Source organism: Vombatus ursinus, unplaced genomic scaffold, assembly GCF_900497805.2.
Source record: "Vombatus ursinus unplaced genomic scaffold, bare-nosed wombat genome assembly UNPS02014770.1, whole genome shotgun sequence".
In the NCBI taxonomy this organism is placed as follows: Eukaryota; Metazoa; Chordata; class Mammalia; order Diprotodontia; family Vombatidae; genus Vombatus; species Vombatus ursinus.
Window position 1 is genome coordinate 29,062,137 of NW_020954548.1, and position 15,994 is coordinate 29,078,130.

Below are 15,994 nucleotides of genomic sequence, written 5' to 3' on the forward strand. Positions count from 1 at the left end.
GTATGACTTTGGATCAACATGAATCAACACACATATGTTGAGCACCTACTATAGATAAGGCACCATGCTCAGTGCTCAGGGCAGCAGAAAGAATAAGATATAGTGCCTACCCTCCTGGAGCTTAGAGTCTAGAAGGGGAGATAAGACCTGCAGACAGGGTTACAAAACAAGGTGGATTATGAAAGTGCTATAAGGGGGGCATAATAACCATGGAGTGGGGGTGTGGTGGTGGTGTGACATCCAAAGCAGGGTGAATTCAGTTCTGGTTTGGTAGGTCTGCAGAGAGGAAATGGCATTTGAGCTGGATGTTATAACATCCTGCCAATATTCCTGTGATCCAAACAGAGCCAATCCAAGGGAATATTATAAGTAGAAGGCTTCTGTGACTCTAATTCTTCCCATCTCTCACTCCGTATCATATGAAACCCTTCTTCCCTTCCATCAAAACCCACTCTCAGAAATGGATCTGATAGCAGTCATTAATGCTTTTGTTGGGGGGAGGGGATTATAGGATGAAATAGTTTTTCCCCCCTTGTGGAACAGAAAAAAAAACAACTATAGTCTTGAAGATAGAAGTTCTGAGTTCAGATATCAACTCTGAAGGCATAAATGTTCATTAGCTATGCGACATTTAATAGCTATGAACCCCTGTGTAACTCACCCTCTAAACACCATTTTCCTCCTTTATGCAATGGAGATAATAACACTTGTTCTACTTTCCTTACAGGGCTGTGAGTAAAGCTCTTTGCAAACCACAAAACATTATAGAAATGCAAGCTATTTTTAATAAATGGGAGCTATTGGGCCTAACGGGGTAGTGTATGTAATCCCAGCAGTTGGGGAGGCTGAGCTTGGCAGATCTCTTTAGCTTAGGAGTTCTGAGGGTAGGCTAAACTAATTGGGAACCTGCACTAAGTTCTCCGTAAATATGGTGATCCCTAGGGATGGGGGCCACTAAGTTCCTTAAGGAGGAGCAAACCAGCCCTTTTCGGAAAATGGAGTAGGTCAAATCTCCTATGCCTATCAGAATAGAATTGTCCTTAGAGTAGCTCCTGTGTTTCCAGTCTGAACTAGACAGGAAGATCTAGTGTAAAACCAAACAAACAAAAATTAAGAGCCGTTGAAGTCATTAGGGTGTGGGAATAAATTTTAGGAGGCAACCCTGTCAGGGACCCTAAAATTCATTCCCTAAGGCAAGTCTAATATCCAAATGAATATAGATATTTAACTAGAATAGCAAAGAAATATTCATTTGAGCCTATACTGGAAAATTAATTGAATTGCGTAAAGAAAGCAACTGTGTAGATCCAAATATTGCCACATAGGACCAGATCAGAATTCACAGAATTATAGAATCCTTAAGTCTCAGTGTTGCAAGGTCTATCAATGTCCACTGAGTCCAGTTGACCCTAAATAAGAATCCTTACTAGAACATGCCCAACAAGTGATTATTCAGGTTCTGATGCATTCGAATTGATTTGTAAGCCTGCATAAACATAAAATATTACTATTATTGCTTGCTGAGTAAAATTTAAAGTCCTTTGCCTGGCATTCAAGGCTCAGTGAGGAAGAAGGCACCATTTCCTAACACAGTCTACTATATTTCTAGAAAGCCCAAATTGTTAGAGAGTTTTTCTTTATATCAGGTAGAAAATTGCATTTCTGCACTTTTTACCTACTGATTCTAGTTCTGACTTCTGGGGCCAAGTGGGACATGTCCTGGTTCTACTCATTGTTATGTGTATGCCTCTGGGAAAGTCACTTCAACACTAAAGCACTCAGTTTTCTCATCTGTAAAATGGTGGTGGTGGGCCTGGAGGATGGGTTAGATAACCTCGAAGGTTTTTACCAGCCTGAAAACTTTTATTCTCTCACCCAAATGAACAAAGACAAAAAGTCTAGTCCTTCTTTTGTAGGAAAACCTTCAAATACTTGGAAATAGCTCTCGTGTTCTCCTTCCAGCTCTTCTCCAAGAAGCTGTAGCAGGCACCGCAGCCAGACCTTTGTAAAACCATTTCAGCAGATGGGCTAAACCAGGTTGAGAATAACCAACAGGCTTCAAACCTGTCAGTGAATTAGGGGGATGTTTACTCCAAACTTGTGAAGACTTCCCCAGGCAGAATGGGCAGATGAGAACAATTTGTTCCAACAGCCACTGGGCCACTGTACAGGGCTAGACCAGAATGAGAATGTGACCTATGACTCCACAGAAAAATATAAACCACCTTGAGTAAATGTAAACAGCAAAAGAAGCTCCAACTACCCCATGTGAAAACTTCAGCATGACCCTGGGCCATCCTGGCACTATGCCTTCTTTCTTCTGTTTCTATATAATACCTGACCAGGCATAGGGTTGGTGTGGGGATCCATGATGTTACTTTGTCCTGCTGCCACTCAGGACAAGTGGCCTCTTACGAGTAAACTCCCTTAAACAACCCAAATAACCTAATTAATCCTAATAAAATCTATTAATAACCAAGCAGGTATGAACCCTCTTCCTCTGGTATTTTAGTATTTTCTCAGAAGATATGCTTCCTACAATTGGCATAATTAGGGTAGAAGAGTCTATCCCCTTATAGCCATGGAGGCAGATAAAGCAGGCATTGTGGAGTACTCAGAGTTTGGTCAGACATCAAAGATGCCAAGGTCATCTACTGCATGCTGGGCCATCACCAGTTGTCTTGACTTTTGTCTTGCCACTAGACTTTGGGGACTGGAGGAGAGAATGAGGCTGATGACTGTGCAGCTTTACCTCATTTAAATCCAATTCATGAGTAAGTCCAGATATCACCCTGTGATGTCATTAATCCTCCTTAAAAATGAATAGTGAAGAACAACAACATCTAAGCTAAGCATCCTCAGTTCTAACAATCAGCCCAAATGGAATTGTCTCAATTCTCCTTGAATATGCTCCAGTTTGGTACTGGCCTTACTGAAATGAGGTCTCAAGAACAGAACAGAGAATCTCATTTGTCGCTTGATCAGGGCACGATACAGAGGAGCTAGAAGTCCCTTTGTCCTGTATACCATGCTTCTCTTTATGCAGTCTATGATCATATTGGATTATCTGGATGCCATGTCCTATTGTTGACTCATTGAGCTTACAGCACACTAAAACCTCCAGATCATTTTCGTATGAACCATATATTTTCTGCCCTATACTTGTGAATTTACTTTTTTTTGCCTAAATGTAGAAATTTAACTTTAACCCTATCCAATTTAATCTTTCTACCTTCAGCACATCATTTTACCCTGATGAAATCCTGAATCTGGCATCTAGAATCCTAATGGTTATCCAGTGCCTTTCTGAGAATTTTCTTGAACCATTAAAAACCCAGTTGGCACAAGATATAATGTAGTAGCGTGTATTACAACCATTGACATCACTTTTTAATCTACTCATATCTCACCAAAGAAGCCATAAGGATAGCCTAAAACTTAGAATGAAGAGAATCAAAGTAACTCCAGGGAAGATAGCCACTGATTCAAAAGCAGATATTGTTCATTCATTCAACAAATATTTCATGAGTTTCTGGCATATGCAATGCTCTTTGCTCAGGCTATGAATGACACAAAGCTAAATAAGACATAATCCCTGCCCTTAAGGAGCTTATATCCTGGTAGTCAAGTCAACGAGCATTATTAAAACACTCACAATGTGCCTAGCATTGTGTTAAGCACGAGGAATTCAAATATAAGCAGAAAGAAAGACAGTCCTTGTCCTCAAGAAACTTACATACTAAAAGAGGAAGATACATAAAAGGGAGCTGAAAAGGGGCTGGTAGGGAAAAATGGAAGTACCAGGGCTAGCGGACATTATAGAGAAAATCTGAGAGTCAGGAGTATTGCCTGGAGAGGAATGAAGACATGGCCAAACTGAGCTTCCTCCTTACAATGGAGGTCCTGAGAGAAACCATTTAATCAAAGGGAGAGGCTTGAGGGCAGAGGGTGCCTCCAGGATGTGAAGGCCAGGAATAGAGGGAGTTTCCAGGGTGAAGAGATCTCTGGGGCCATTGGGCATTGCAGAGAAAGTCCACCAGAATCAGGGGTAAAGCTAGGGAGGAATGAAGACATGGCTGGCCTGGGCCTTCTCCTTCAAATAAAGGTTCTGAGAGGAATCAGCCATTCAGAGGGAGAGGTGGAAGGGTTGGAAAGGACTTCTACTGTGTGAAGTCCAGGAGTGGAGTGAGCTTCCAGGCTCAAGAGGTAGTAGATGAGACATGATAGATGATGACTGATGGGATGATAACAAGAAAGACAATTGTCTATAACAATGAACCCCATTTATACTAGCTGTGTAAGGGAGGTGATGCAAGCCTGTTTTATAGATGAGGAAACAAAAGAGGTTAAGGGACTTGACTATAATTACTTCAGTGCTTCAAAGATCCATATTTTCGCTGGATTGGGCAGTTTCTTCAGAAATATATATTACAACCCCTCTACAACATAACAGATGGTCTTTGAGAGTTGCTGTGGTTTCCATATTTATAGCTCTATAGCTAACCTGGTGACAGGTATCACTGAACTTTGCTAGGCTGGTCACAGCCAAATTCTGACAAAGTCCGAAGAACATAAAGTCCAAGTTGCTAGCCCTGGATTAGCCAGCACTATTGGCTGTACTTTTCCAGTATGGAAGAGCCTGACAGAGCTCATACACAGATAGTAGGCTTTTTGTAGGAACCAGTCAGTTAAACACTACAGTGAGGCATTAAGGAAAGAATTTAGTGAAAACTGCATATATACAATACAGTTCCTACAAAGCGAAAGAGTGAGATTTGATGCTGGGTCTCTATGACTTTAATCCCAGCATTCATTTTTTCTGTAAATATATGTAATTCAAGGTAGAATTCAGTAAATGTCACACACGGGATTAAACTAAGTGTTAGACTAATGCAGACAGAAACAATCATCATTTTGACTTGGGATCAGGGTAGGAATCATGGAGGAAGTAATATTTCACCCTAGCCTCCAAAGACTGGTTTGATTTCCCTAAACAACAATCATGGGACTGGTGGTGAACATTCCAGGCAGAAGGAATGAACCTAGCAAAGATGTGGAGGCAAGAAAACACAATGAGGGTTCAGGGAAAGATCCAGAGTTCAATTTAGTTGTAGCACAGGGTACATGAAGGAAAGGACTGCAGAGAGGTAGCTGCAGAAGGAAGTTGGGACCAGATTATGGTGGGCTTTGAGTACTAAGCTCTTCCTTGGCTCTTCCTGCCAAGAGGGAGTAATGAGAGCATGAACCAGGATGGTGGCAGTTTTCATTCTAAAAGGATCTTGCTGGTTCCTGGCTTCATTTGGAATTGCCAATTAAGATGGTTCACTTCTCTTTACTTTAGTCCTCTCACTATCAGCCTCTTATCAGTTGTAGGTATTACAAGAACATTTCTGTCAGGCATAGCTGGCCTTAAATATAAAAAGAGTAGATGCCAAAGAGCATCCTTTACCCACTTCCACTGTACTTTTTCTTCCAAGTACATTACAGCTCATCCATCATGGTGCCTGAAATTCTACCATTAGAAATTTATTCTTTAATAAGTGGAGGATTTGCCTTCAGGCTGCTTTTAAAGCTGATAAAAAAGGTTATTTATGTTGCATCATTTTATTTTTCAATTCAATTCAATGAACTTCTTAAGCCCATCTCCCTGTTTGAGGGAGGATGTATACAATCCCTGTCCTTATAAAGCTTACAATCTAATAGAAGATGCATATATAGGTAGTTCTAAACACAATAACTCATGAAAAATAAATTATATTACAAAATAAAGTTCTTCTGAAATCTAAGAGAAAGATCATTATGGACAGGGTAGATGAGAGAAAAACTGGCAGGAGGTGGCATTTAAGTTGGACTTTAATGAATAGGTAAGAATTTAATTCCAAAAAAGGGGAGAAAGTAAATTCTAGGTATAGGAAGAAATGTAAGGAAAGGTATGGGGGTGAGAAGGCATAAGGAGTATTTGGGAAGCTGAAAGTTGTCCAGGTTGGCTGGAACATAAAGTAAATACAAAGAAGGGCATAATTTTTAGAAAATTAAGGTGGCATAATATTATAGTCACAGTTAAAAGCAACTACTTATTTTTATATAGAATTTTAAGGTTTACAAAGCACTCAAAGGCATTTGAAATGTACTCAGTGGGCAATAGAAATAGGTAGGTGGTGTTGTAGTGGTTAGAATGCTGGACTTGGAGTCAGGAAGACCTGAATTCAAATCTCACTTCTGTCTCTGGGTCTTTAGAAACAGGACATGCTAGGTGTGAATAGAGAAGGAATATGGAAAAATAGGATGGGAAAGCGTACAGAAGGGAGGTGGAAGGGTAACAAAGTCAGATTTCCTTTTATTCACAAATTTTCCAAAGACCTTTTCCACCCCTTCTTCACCCCACCCCCCACTGCTTGTGCCTTGCTTCTGATTTAAGCCCGGTTTACCTTGTATATATTTTGTATACACATAGTTGTTTGCAGTTGTATCCCCTATTAGAAAGTAAGCTCCTTCCAGGCAGAGGCTGCTTTTCCCCTCTTTCTTTATATCTTCAGTGCTTAGCGCACTGTCTGACACATTATAAGCCCTTAATAAATGTTTGTTCTCTTGCCTTCTTTGCCTTGCAATCAGAGTATTCTAATGTCTTAGGTGCATAACTAGGCACAGGGCTAGGTAGAAGTGGGGCCAGCCTGTGCTGTTGCCAACTAAAATTGGCCCCTTAACATTAACGTTACTGTAATGCAGTTGTCTGCTGTTTGAAAAAGAATCCCTAGTTACAGGAAATGATTTACAGGACACCAGACTCTGCATTTCAGAGGTCTCCTGTGTACCATAAAAAATATATTATAAAGGAATAATCTTTATCTGAACTGAAGCTGAAGAGAAAGAACACATGTCCAGCTGAGAGCAGCATTGAGCTTTTGTTCACTATGGGAAAAGTCCACGTTCTTCATCTTATTTGATTAACATTTTTTTCCTTGGCACCAGGTATCTAGTTAATATTTAGACACTATATACGTTTTTCTTTCAACTGTTGGACTTATTATATGATCAAACAAAGCTGGAGATGCCAGCTGCATTACCATGTTAGGCAAAAGGCAGCCCCATAAAGTACCCAGGCTCAGCTGGTTTTTGAAAGGGGCTTCGAAGGAGGCCACTCTCCCCTGGAGAGCTAGACTGATGGGCAAATTGTGAGTTCCCTTTCCATAAAGCTACCACAGGGATCCCCTACCCCAGGAAGGTGACCCTACCAGGGGGTTTGCACCGTTACTCTTCTCCTTCCTCTATCTTTCTCTAGTTCCTCAGAAAGAAGAGAGAAAAGAGAATTGTCCTTGTTTCTAGCTAATTCTTCATTCTGATGATCCTTTCTCTCACAGTAAAGGTCGATGTCCTAGAGCATGGTGTCTCTAGTACAACAAGAGTGTTGGGTACAGGCTAACTATATTGTAATTGGCCTTTTAATGTTTATCCTTGTGTTTTCTAGGGACGGAATCCAACCCACAGTGTATCTAAAAAAAGCCAGTTATTACGCTGCTTCATAACATGGTTCAACTGTAGTATCCTTTAGATTCCTAGTAATGGGGGAGGAAAACAACCACCTGTAGCTAGCCTAGGTATTCCTAGGGAGGTGAATAACGAGCAGGTTCCCTCTCCCAGGAGAGTACTGGGCCAGCAAAATTTCACAGCCCTGGACCAGGGACCAGGTGCGGGGAAGGACTGTGTAAAGTCTTCATCCTTCAAGGTTGGGGGTGGGGTGAGGAGAAGACAGCAATGAGTGCTAAGGAAGGCTAGTTTGAGAACAGAAACGAGGAAGGAAGCAAGTGGGAAAAAAATCAGGCTAGGAAACACATGCCAACAGAATGGAGAGAAATTCCTTAGGGGTGCGGTCCGGGAGGAATGGGGGGAGAGCTCAAGCCAGGGAGCCCCCTGGCGAGAAGAGACCGAATCTCTGACGCGCTGTCGGTAAGCTCCTTGGCCCTCGTGGCACGGGCCGGGGCCCCGTGCCATCCCCGTGTGCGCCCTGGGGACCTGGCGACATAGCAAGGGAAGGACAAGGTACCGAGAACTACAGGCATCCAGACTGGCGAAGACTAGGGCGGGGAAGAGAGACCCCAGGGCCGCCTCAGGTGAGGGCACGTAAGGCACGCCCCTTCCCCACCCGGTGCATCCCTCTCTGCCCTATTCCCGGCGCGCGTTCTGCTTTCCTCCCCTCCTTCCCGGGGATGCGCGTGATCCGCCCCCCAAGCCTCCCAGTGGCGGGCGGGCGCGCGCCCTGCCCCCCTCTTCCCCTCTCCTCCCTGCTCCTCTCCCGGCAGAAAGTTAGCAGCGGGGAAGGAACTCGGGGCTGCAACAGTGTGAGGCGGCGGCAGAGGCAGCGGCTGCTGTAGAGGTAGCAGCGGCGGCGGCAGCGACTGAGGAGGAGGAGGACACCGAACTGGAGACGGAGGCTGGAGCAGGTGCCACCGGCAGCGCAGGGAGTTTCGCGCGCCCCCCTCAGTCCCCTTCCCAGCGGCTGAGGGGGGGGTAGTGGGGGAAGCCCGGGGCCAACAACCGGGCTCCTGGGGCAGCGTCGGGAGGGCCATGCGGCGGGGCTCCCCCCAAGTGCAGCGGGACAGCGGCGGCGGCTGGAGGAGCAGCCGGGGCCGGGGGCGCATCGGCGTCTCTCCATGCAACCCGGGCGGCTCGGCGGCGGCGGCGGGGGCGGCGGCTGAAATCATGTCCGGGCAGCGCCGGGGGCTGCTGCTGCCGCCGCCGCCGCCGTTGCTGCTACCGCCGCCGCCGCCACTGCCGCGAGCGGGCAACCGCGATGGCCCAGTGGCCCGTGCCGCCGCCGCCGCCCACTACCTCCTCTAAGGGGCCCCCGGCGCGCAAGCTGCTCTTCATGTGCACCCTGTCTCTGTCCGTCACCTACCTGTGCTACAGCCTCATGAGCTGCTACAGTTCCCTGCAGTTCCCACTAGCGCTGCAGGAGCCGCCCGGCGCGGGGGAGCCCTCGGGCGGCCCCCCTCCCAGCCCGCCACTGCTGCCCTCCCTCCTGCCTCCCCGTGTCCAGCTCGGCCCCTCGCGCCCGCTGCCGCCGTCCCTGGGAGCGCTGGCCAACGCTAGCCGGAGGGAGCCACTGGACTCCCCCCAGGCCCCCGGAGACAACTGGGGACCGGGAAGCAGCGGCGGAGAGGGGGCAGCCAACCGGGACGCCTGGATCCGGACCCCCCTGGCCCCCACCGAGATGATCACGGTGCAGAGCGGGCTCTTCGAGAGGGACGCCCATGAGTCCAGCACCACGGACGAGGAGCTCACTGGCCGGAAGGGGGGCAATAGTACCAGTGGAGGAGGAGGGGAAAAGGGGGGCCCTGGCCCTGGCACCACTACCCCGGACTATGGAGAGAAGAAGCTACCGCAGGCGCTGATCATCGGGGTGAAGAAAGGAGGGACCCGGGCTCTGCTGGAGGCGATCCGAGTGCACCCAGACGTGCGGGCAGTGGGCGTGGAGCCGCACTTCTTCGACAGGAACTACGAGAAAGGGCTGGAGTGGTACAGGTAGGGCTAGGGGTACTGGCAAGGGCAGGGTGAGACGGGGCGGGACTGTAGAACCAAAGGAAGCCTGCTGACAAGGTGATGGGGAGAATGTGGAGAGAGGAAACAGCCCATTCTCTGTCTAAAGAGCAATCATCAACTTAAGGACTCGCCCCCTTTCCAGGAGCCCGAAAAATGTGGTTCCTTAACCTCTGTTAAGGAACAGCTTCAACCCCACTGGGTTGCCCTAGGGAGGGGGCACTGGGTAATCCTATCACTGGAGAATTAGGGATAGCTTAATTTTGCTGAGAGGTGAGAAGGGCTCCACTCGCATCTCGGCTTTGATTCTCCGAGGGTCAGGGCTGTGAATAGCACGGGCAGAGCCCGGGGGCTGTAGTTACCAGCTTGGCTAGTGCTGGGACCGTATTGCCTCCGGAGCCAGAGTCCTCTGTTCTGTTCCTAGCGCCTCTATGGACAGCAAATGTCTCTGAAACCAAGGCCCCCTTGCCCTTGGCTTTCCCTTCCTTTCCATTTTCAGTGTTTAATGACAAAGCCTTATTGTGGAATAGAGCTTAAAAGACTGGAAAAGCAGAAAGGCTTCCAGATTCACTGAGATCTTTTGAAAATTTCCCCAGACATACAGGCACCTGAGTTAAGGGAGGGCACAACTCAAGGTTTTTAGGTCGATTGGAAATAGAAAAGATGCCACTGAGAGTACTGTGTACTTCTGGCTTTCTGTTGTTAAAGACCCAAGATGTTTTCAACCCCCAGAGCCATTTCCTCTCCTCCTCTTGTGCAGAACAAACGCTGTTTATTTTGCGTTAGGGTGCACCAATTTCTGAATGACAGTATGTTACCTATGAGCTTTTATGTTGTGCACCTGTGCCCTTTCATGGGCTCCTTTCCAACAGATGGAAGCCCGTGTTATATGAGACTCCATATAAATTACTTTCTGCTGGTATCAGCCAATGATCGAGATAGATAAGAGAAGATGAGAAAGTTAAGTTCAGGTAAAATAAATTAATAATCCCTTCTTTATTATTGCTGATACCATTCAAAAGAACATCTTCTATTGTAGAAACCAAGGAGGAAAATAGCCTTTTTCTTTGTTCCTCTCTTTTCACCCTGTAAACCCGAGAATCTGAATGGCTGGCTCCAATTCTGTTACATTTCTATAATTAATTACAATTGTCAAATACAAACACAGGCTTGTCTGCTAAGGGGATGCTATCCTTTTAAAGAAACAAGTGAATAAGGAGCATTTATTTCTTGACAGGTGACTTTGGTGTTCAAATAAGCATTTGTCCCAGGCACTTACCCCAGCTTAAATTATGGATTTTGAAAGTTTTTTTTTAAAAAGATACAACCAAACTTCAGAAATATATGATAAATGTGTCTGAATTGTGATCAATTTATTCCACTTTTGAAAATATGCTGCACATTTAAAACTTGTGAGGGGTACATTGATGTGCAAACATTCTGGTACATTAAACTGAAACAGCAAATGTGTCTGTTAATGTCTTGTCAGTTTCAACAGAGAGAACTAATTGGAATATTTTAGGAGGCTTCAAACATCCCCTTCCTATCAAAACATAAAACAGCAAACCCCTAATTTAATTGAGAGGGGGCCAGTATTTACTACATTCTGAAGCTGTGCCTTCCAGAATGTGATGGTCATTAAGAAGGCATTAAGATGATTAGCCGGACGTCAGCCAAAGAAGTAACTACCACTATGGCTGACTCCTGGAAGTTGGGGATGTTTGAATAAACTACTAGTTGGTTCTGGAGATGGCTGGTTTCTTTTTGACATTGTTTCATTCTTCTGCTATATGGGGGATGGTTACCTTTCTTTTCTTTTTTCTCCTACTCCCCCAGCTGCAGTTTAAAACAAAGTACCTTTGGATGGGGATCTTTGGTATTTTGGAAGTTGGGTGTATATATATGTAGACAAGTTCTGACCTAGGGAGTGTTTTATGGTCACTCCAGGGAACTTTAACAAAGGCAAATGACCAATTGGGGGAAAGAAAAACAAAGGCCAAACCTTTCCTTATACATATTACTGTGCAGAAACCAGGAAAAGGGAATGAGGGTATTGTTATGTCTGCAGAGAATGTACTGGTCTGAGAAGCAAGTTTAAAAGCGTGGAGGAAGACCTGTAAATAATCTGGTTTGGAGCTGTTCAGGATGGATTGTGCCATATATGACAGGGTTTTTCTACTTTTTCCCATGCCCAGACCATGGGAAAAAGGTGAGTTGTTACTTCTGGCTTCCAGGAAATGGAAGCTATGTAAGGTGTCTGGTACTGGCATACTATTAGGATTCTTTTGAATTGTTTTGATGTTTACCTTCTTCTCTTTGGTATTGTGGGGGCAACAGTCATGTTGCACTAACAAAACAAGGCATACATAAATCTTTGTTGACCACGTTGTATCCCTGCTGCCTAGTATGATGTCTTACACATATGCCTGAAGATGGATGATGAATATTGGTAATTGACACCTCTGAAATTGGGACTCCTTTATACCTAATATGGGCTTATTCACAACATAGCCTTCTAATATTTCTGTCTTTGATGAAGAAAAGGTAGTTCAGACATGCTTATAAGCCTTTCCTCTGCTAGCCCTTTTCAATTCTGCAATTCCCCTGAAGAGTCTTTCCTTTCGCCGTATAGTTGGAGCTTTTTGGCATGAGAGTTGATGGTGTTAAGCCTTTTCAGAGAGGGATTCCCAAATCTGGCATCTCTATACAGAATCTGATGGTGAATCTTCCATTAACTCCTCCCACCCATTCTTCCTCCGTTTCTGTATAATGGATGATAATAGGAAAGGGAGCAGAGGGGCATCATTCTCATCTTGGCTGACAAAGAAACTGAGGCCCAGAGAGAAAAGCCTGCAGGGAAACCAGGAATAGAAATTGTGGCTTATGATTTCCAGTCTGGTTCACTAATCTATTAGGTTGTGGTATTTATAGTAAATGTAATGGTTTCTTCACTTGTACCTCTTATCCTTTTTGGAATCTTACAGCACCATTTACCTAATTAGAGAGCCACCTAATTATAGGTTGAGTTCCCCCACCTCTCCCTTCTCTGTTTTTATATTTTGCTTCTGTCACCTGTTAATTCTGTGGAGTGTTTCTTTGTTTTTGTATTTCAGAAAAGGTAAGCAGGGACACATTAATGATTGATCTCTGTGGAACTGGGTATTTTTTTTTTCTTCATACCCAGCTAAACAGCCCTACTATTTTTATTCACAGGATCACTCACTCGTATTGTTTTCTATTACATTGTTAATTTCATGCATTTTTGAAAATTATGGAGCTGAAAGGGAAGGACTTTAGAAACTCTGCTATGTAATGCCAGTATGGGAAATGGCTTTTTTAGTCTAATCTTTTCATTTTGTAGAGGAGAAAACTGAAACCCACTGACAGCAAGGGTGTTTCTCAAGCTCACTTAGCTAGTTAATGGCAGAATTATGACGGAAATTCAGGTCTCTTGATGCTAGGGCCAGTGTTCTTTCCATTATCCTCTGTTGCTTTGGCATTGCACAAGGGGATAGTAGACTGCTGAATTATTTAACAGTCTTAGAACAACAGAGAAGTGCCCTGAGTTCAAAAACAGCCTCTGATGCTACCTTTGTGACCTTGGGCAAGTCATCTTCCTAGATTTCAGTGTCCTCATCTCTCAAATGAGGGAATTGGACTGGAAATCAGGGAGGTCCCTTACAGCACTGGTGTCAAACTCAAATAGAAACGGAGCTCTGCAGGTCACATATTGACTTGGAAAACCACAAATTAGCATTATCTGTATTGCATTTTATATTTTATTTATTTTGTTAAAGGTTTCCCAACTCCATTTTAATCTGATTCAGTCTGTACATGGGAGTTTTTTGGGTCCCACTTGCTGTGGTGGCTATGAATTTGACACCTCTGCCTTAGAGTACCAGAGCTATGATCCCATGTAATAGGTTTTCTTGGATTGATATAGCGCAAGGACTTTTCATAAAGATGTATTAAAAAACAAACAAACACAAATGATAAAACCTAAATCTTTCAACACAGACCTGTTGCTTCTGGCTTCTAGAAGTTGGAACATGAACTTTCTTTTTGGTTCGGGGAACAAACAGAGGCACAAATGAACAAGGAAGGAGGAGTAGCTGTTGTGAATAAGGCTGTCCTGTTGCTCCTTTCCTCACACTGGGCCATAGCTTCTGTCTTTCTGCTTTTCTTTGGCTTCCACTCAGTTACTGAACGATAGGAAATGATTATAGATGGTTCAGATAAGGGTTGGACCATAACAGCCCTTTCAGTTCTAGGGTTTGACAAACCAGGGAGTCACTCTAAGTCATTTTCACTGTCAGTAGCTTACACCTAAATCCAACTGACTGTGAAAAGGCTGGCTTCGGAAACATCCAAATCAATTGTATTATCATAAAATCATGGAATTTTAGAGGTTTTGATCTTGATGCTGCCACTGCCTAGATAGCCAGTGTGGTGTAATGGAAAGACTGTGTACTTGGGAGTCAGAAATCCTGGATTTGAGTCCTATCTCTGATATTACTACCTCTGTGACTGGGGGCAAGTTATCTTGCTTCTCTGGGCCTCAGTTCTGTCATCTGTAAAATGGGGACAATAACTTGTGCTTGGGGAAAACCTTAAAGTGCTTCAAAATTGTGAGTTATTACTGACCTCTCTGGGCCTCAGTCTCCTCATCTGTAAAATGGGGATAATGATTCTTCCATTACTTAGCTCATAGCATTATGAAGACAGTTCTTTGAAAGTATTAAAGCCCTGCAGGGGCTGTGGGGATAGGAATTTTTTATTCTTCTCATCTTATAGCAGTTGCTTCATGGGATTCTCCCAGGAGTTCTCAGTGTGTATCACAGGGTTTTTCCTGTGCCCTTATTGCTCCTAAGAAGAATCTTTGTTTTTGAGAAACAAAGGCAGCACAGGGCTTTCCTGCACGAGCTCTCCAAGGACAGGCAGGCGTGTGACAATTTATATACTTTTTATGTCTTAGGTGGTACAGTAGAAAGATTAGGATTCTCCTACAGTACCTCCATGTCTCAAGGATATGGCCACCAGGGGTCCCCCATTCTTTGTGCATAGAAAGGCAGTATGATACGGTGTAAAAAACTTGGGAATACCAATTGACCAACCTTGCTCTACTATTAGCAAATCATTTCACCCTTTTTATATGTAACCCAAATCTCAGTGGGCTTTGGGACTGGAATTACATTTATATTGAGGAGGCTGGATTAGATGATCCTTAAGATCCCTTCACTTCCTGACAGGTAGGGATTCTCCTCAAATTTTTAGGATTATAGATCTCAGTTTTCTTATCTCTAAAATGAGAGTTAGGAGCTAGATGATCTTTGTGGCTCTATCTAACTCCAGATTTTATGATCCTAGAATAATAGAATGCAGACATTAGAGATCATCTATTCCAGGGATGGGCAACCTGTAGCCTCGAGGCCACATATGGCCCTCTAGGTTTTCAAGTACGTCCCTTTGACTTAATCTAAACTTCACAGAACAAAGGAGAAGTTTGGATTCAGTCAGAGGGCCATACTTGAGAACCTAGAGGGCTACATGTGGCCTCAAGGCTGAAGGTTCCCCACCGCTGATCTAGTCCAACCCCTTCATTTTACAGGTAAGGAAACTGAGGCATGGAAATGTTAAGTGACTCGCCTAGGATCCCATAGCTAGTAAGTGTCTGGCAAGATTTGAACCCAGGTCTTCCTGCCTGATTCTAAGTTCAGTTCCCTATCCACTATGTTATGCTATCTTTCAGTAAGATTAAATACAAAAGTCCAAATCTGTGTTTAAAAAACAAACAACTTCACAAGTACAGTTGTGGAGAGATGTGGTTTGACAGCAGTGCTTGGGACAAAGAGCTCTCTGTGGGTTCCACCTAGTTGGCATCCTTTGTAAAATGTGGCGCTGAGAACAGCACACAGTATTCCATATGGAATCTGATCAGGGACAGCAGTGTCAGATATTATGCTGAAGATGTAGCCTAAGATAGCAGGCAAGTGAGGGACTTAGACTCAAAGACCTGTGAAGTCCTTTCTTGCTCCAATCTATCATCTGATGAATTTCTTCTTCTTAGATGTAACTCATCATCCCAAGCTGTTTAGATCTTTTTTTTTGGATCCCAGTTCTATCTGATGCATTAGCTAGCCATTGCAGCATTTTGTCATCCACGAATCTGATAAACATTCAAGTCATTGGTAAAAATGCTGAACAGTACAGGACTAAGGACAGAGCCCTGTTTAAACACTTTAAAATCATTCCAGAAAGTGGCAGGTATGGTGACATCTATCCCCTTGCCAGAGTTGTGGTTTATTTATGTTATTTTGATTTCACTGCTCTAATATGTTTTCTTACATTTATGTGGGGATTTTACAAATAGCAGCAGAATGAAGAGGCATTTCTTATTTTTGCAACCAAAACAAAACCTTTGATGTCATCAGGAGCAACATGGTGGCAGAAAACCAAAGAG

The 15,994-nt window shown here is 44.1% G+C and overlaps 1 protein-coding gene across 1 annotated transcript in view; it reads left to right on the forward strand.

Annotated features, from left to right (window-relative positions):
* Positions 1-8,788: 8,788 nt before the first annotated feature.
* HS3ST4 (heparan sulfate-glucosamine 3-sulfotransferase 4) overlaps positions 8,789-15,994 on the forward strand; it is a 427,479-nt gene continuing 420,273 nt past the window's right edge. The window contains exon 1 of the mRNA XM_027863122.1: positions 8,789-9,519. Within this exon, the coding sequence (XP_027718923.1) occupies positions 8,789-9,519 (731 nt within the window). The remainder of the gene's footprint in view (positions 9,520-15,994) is intronic.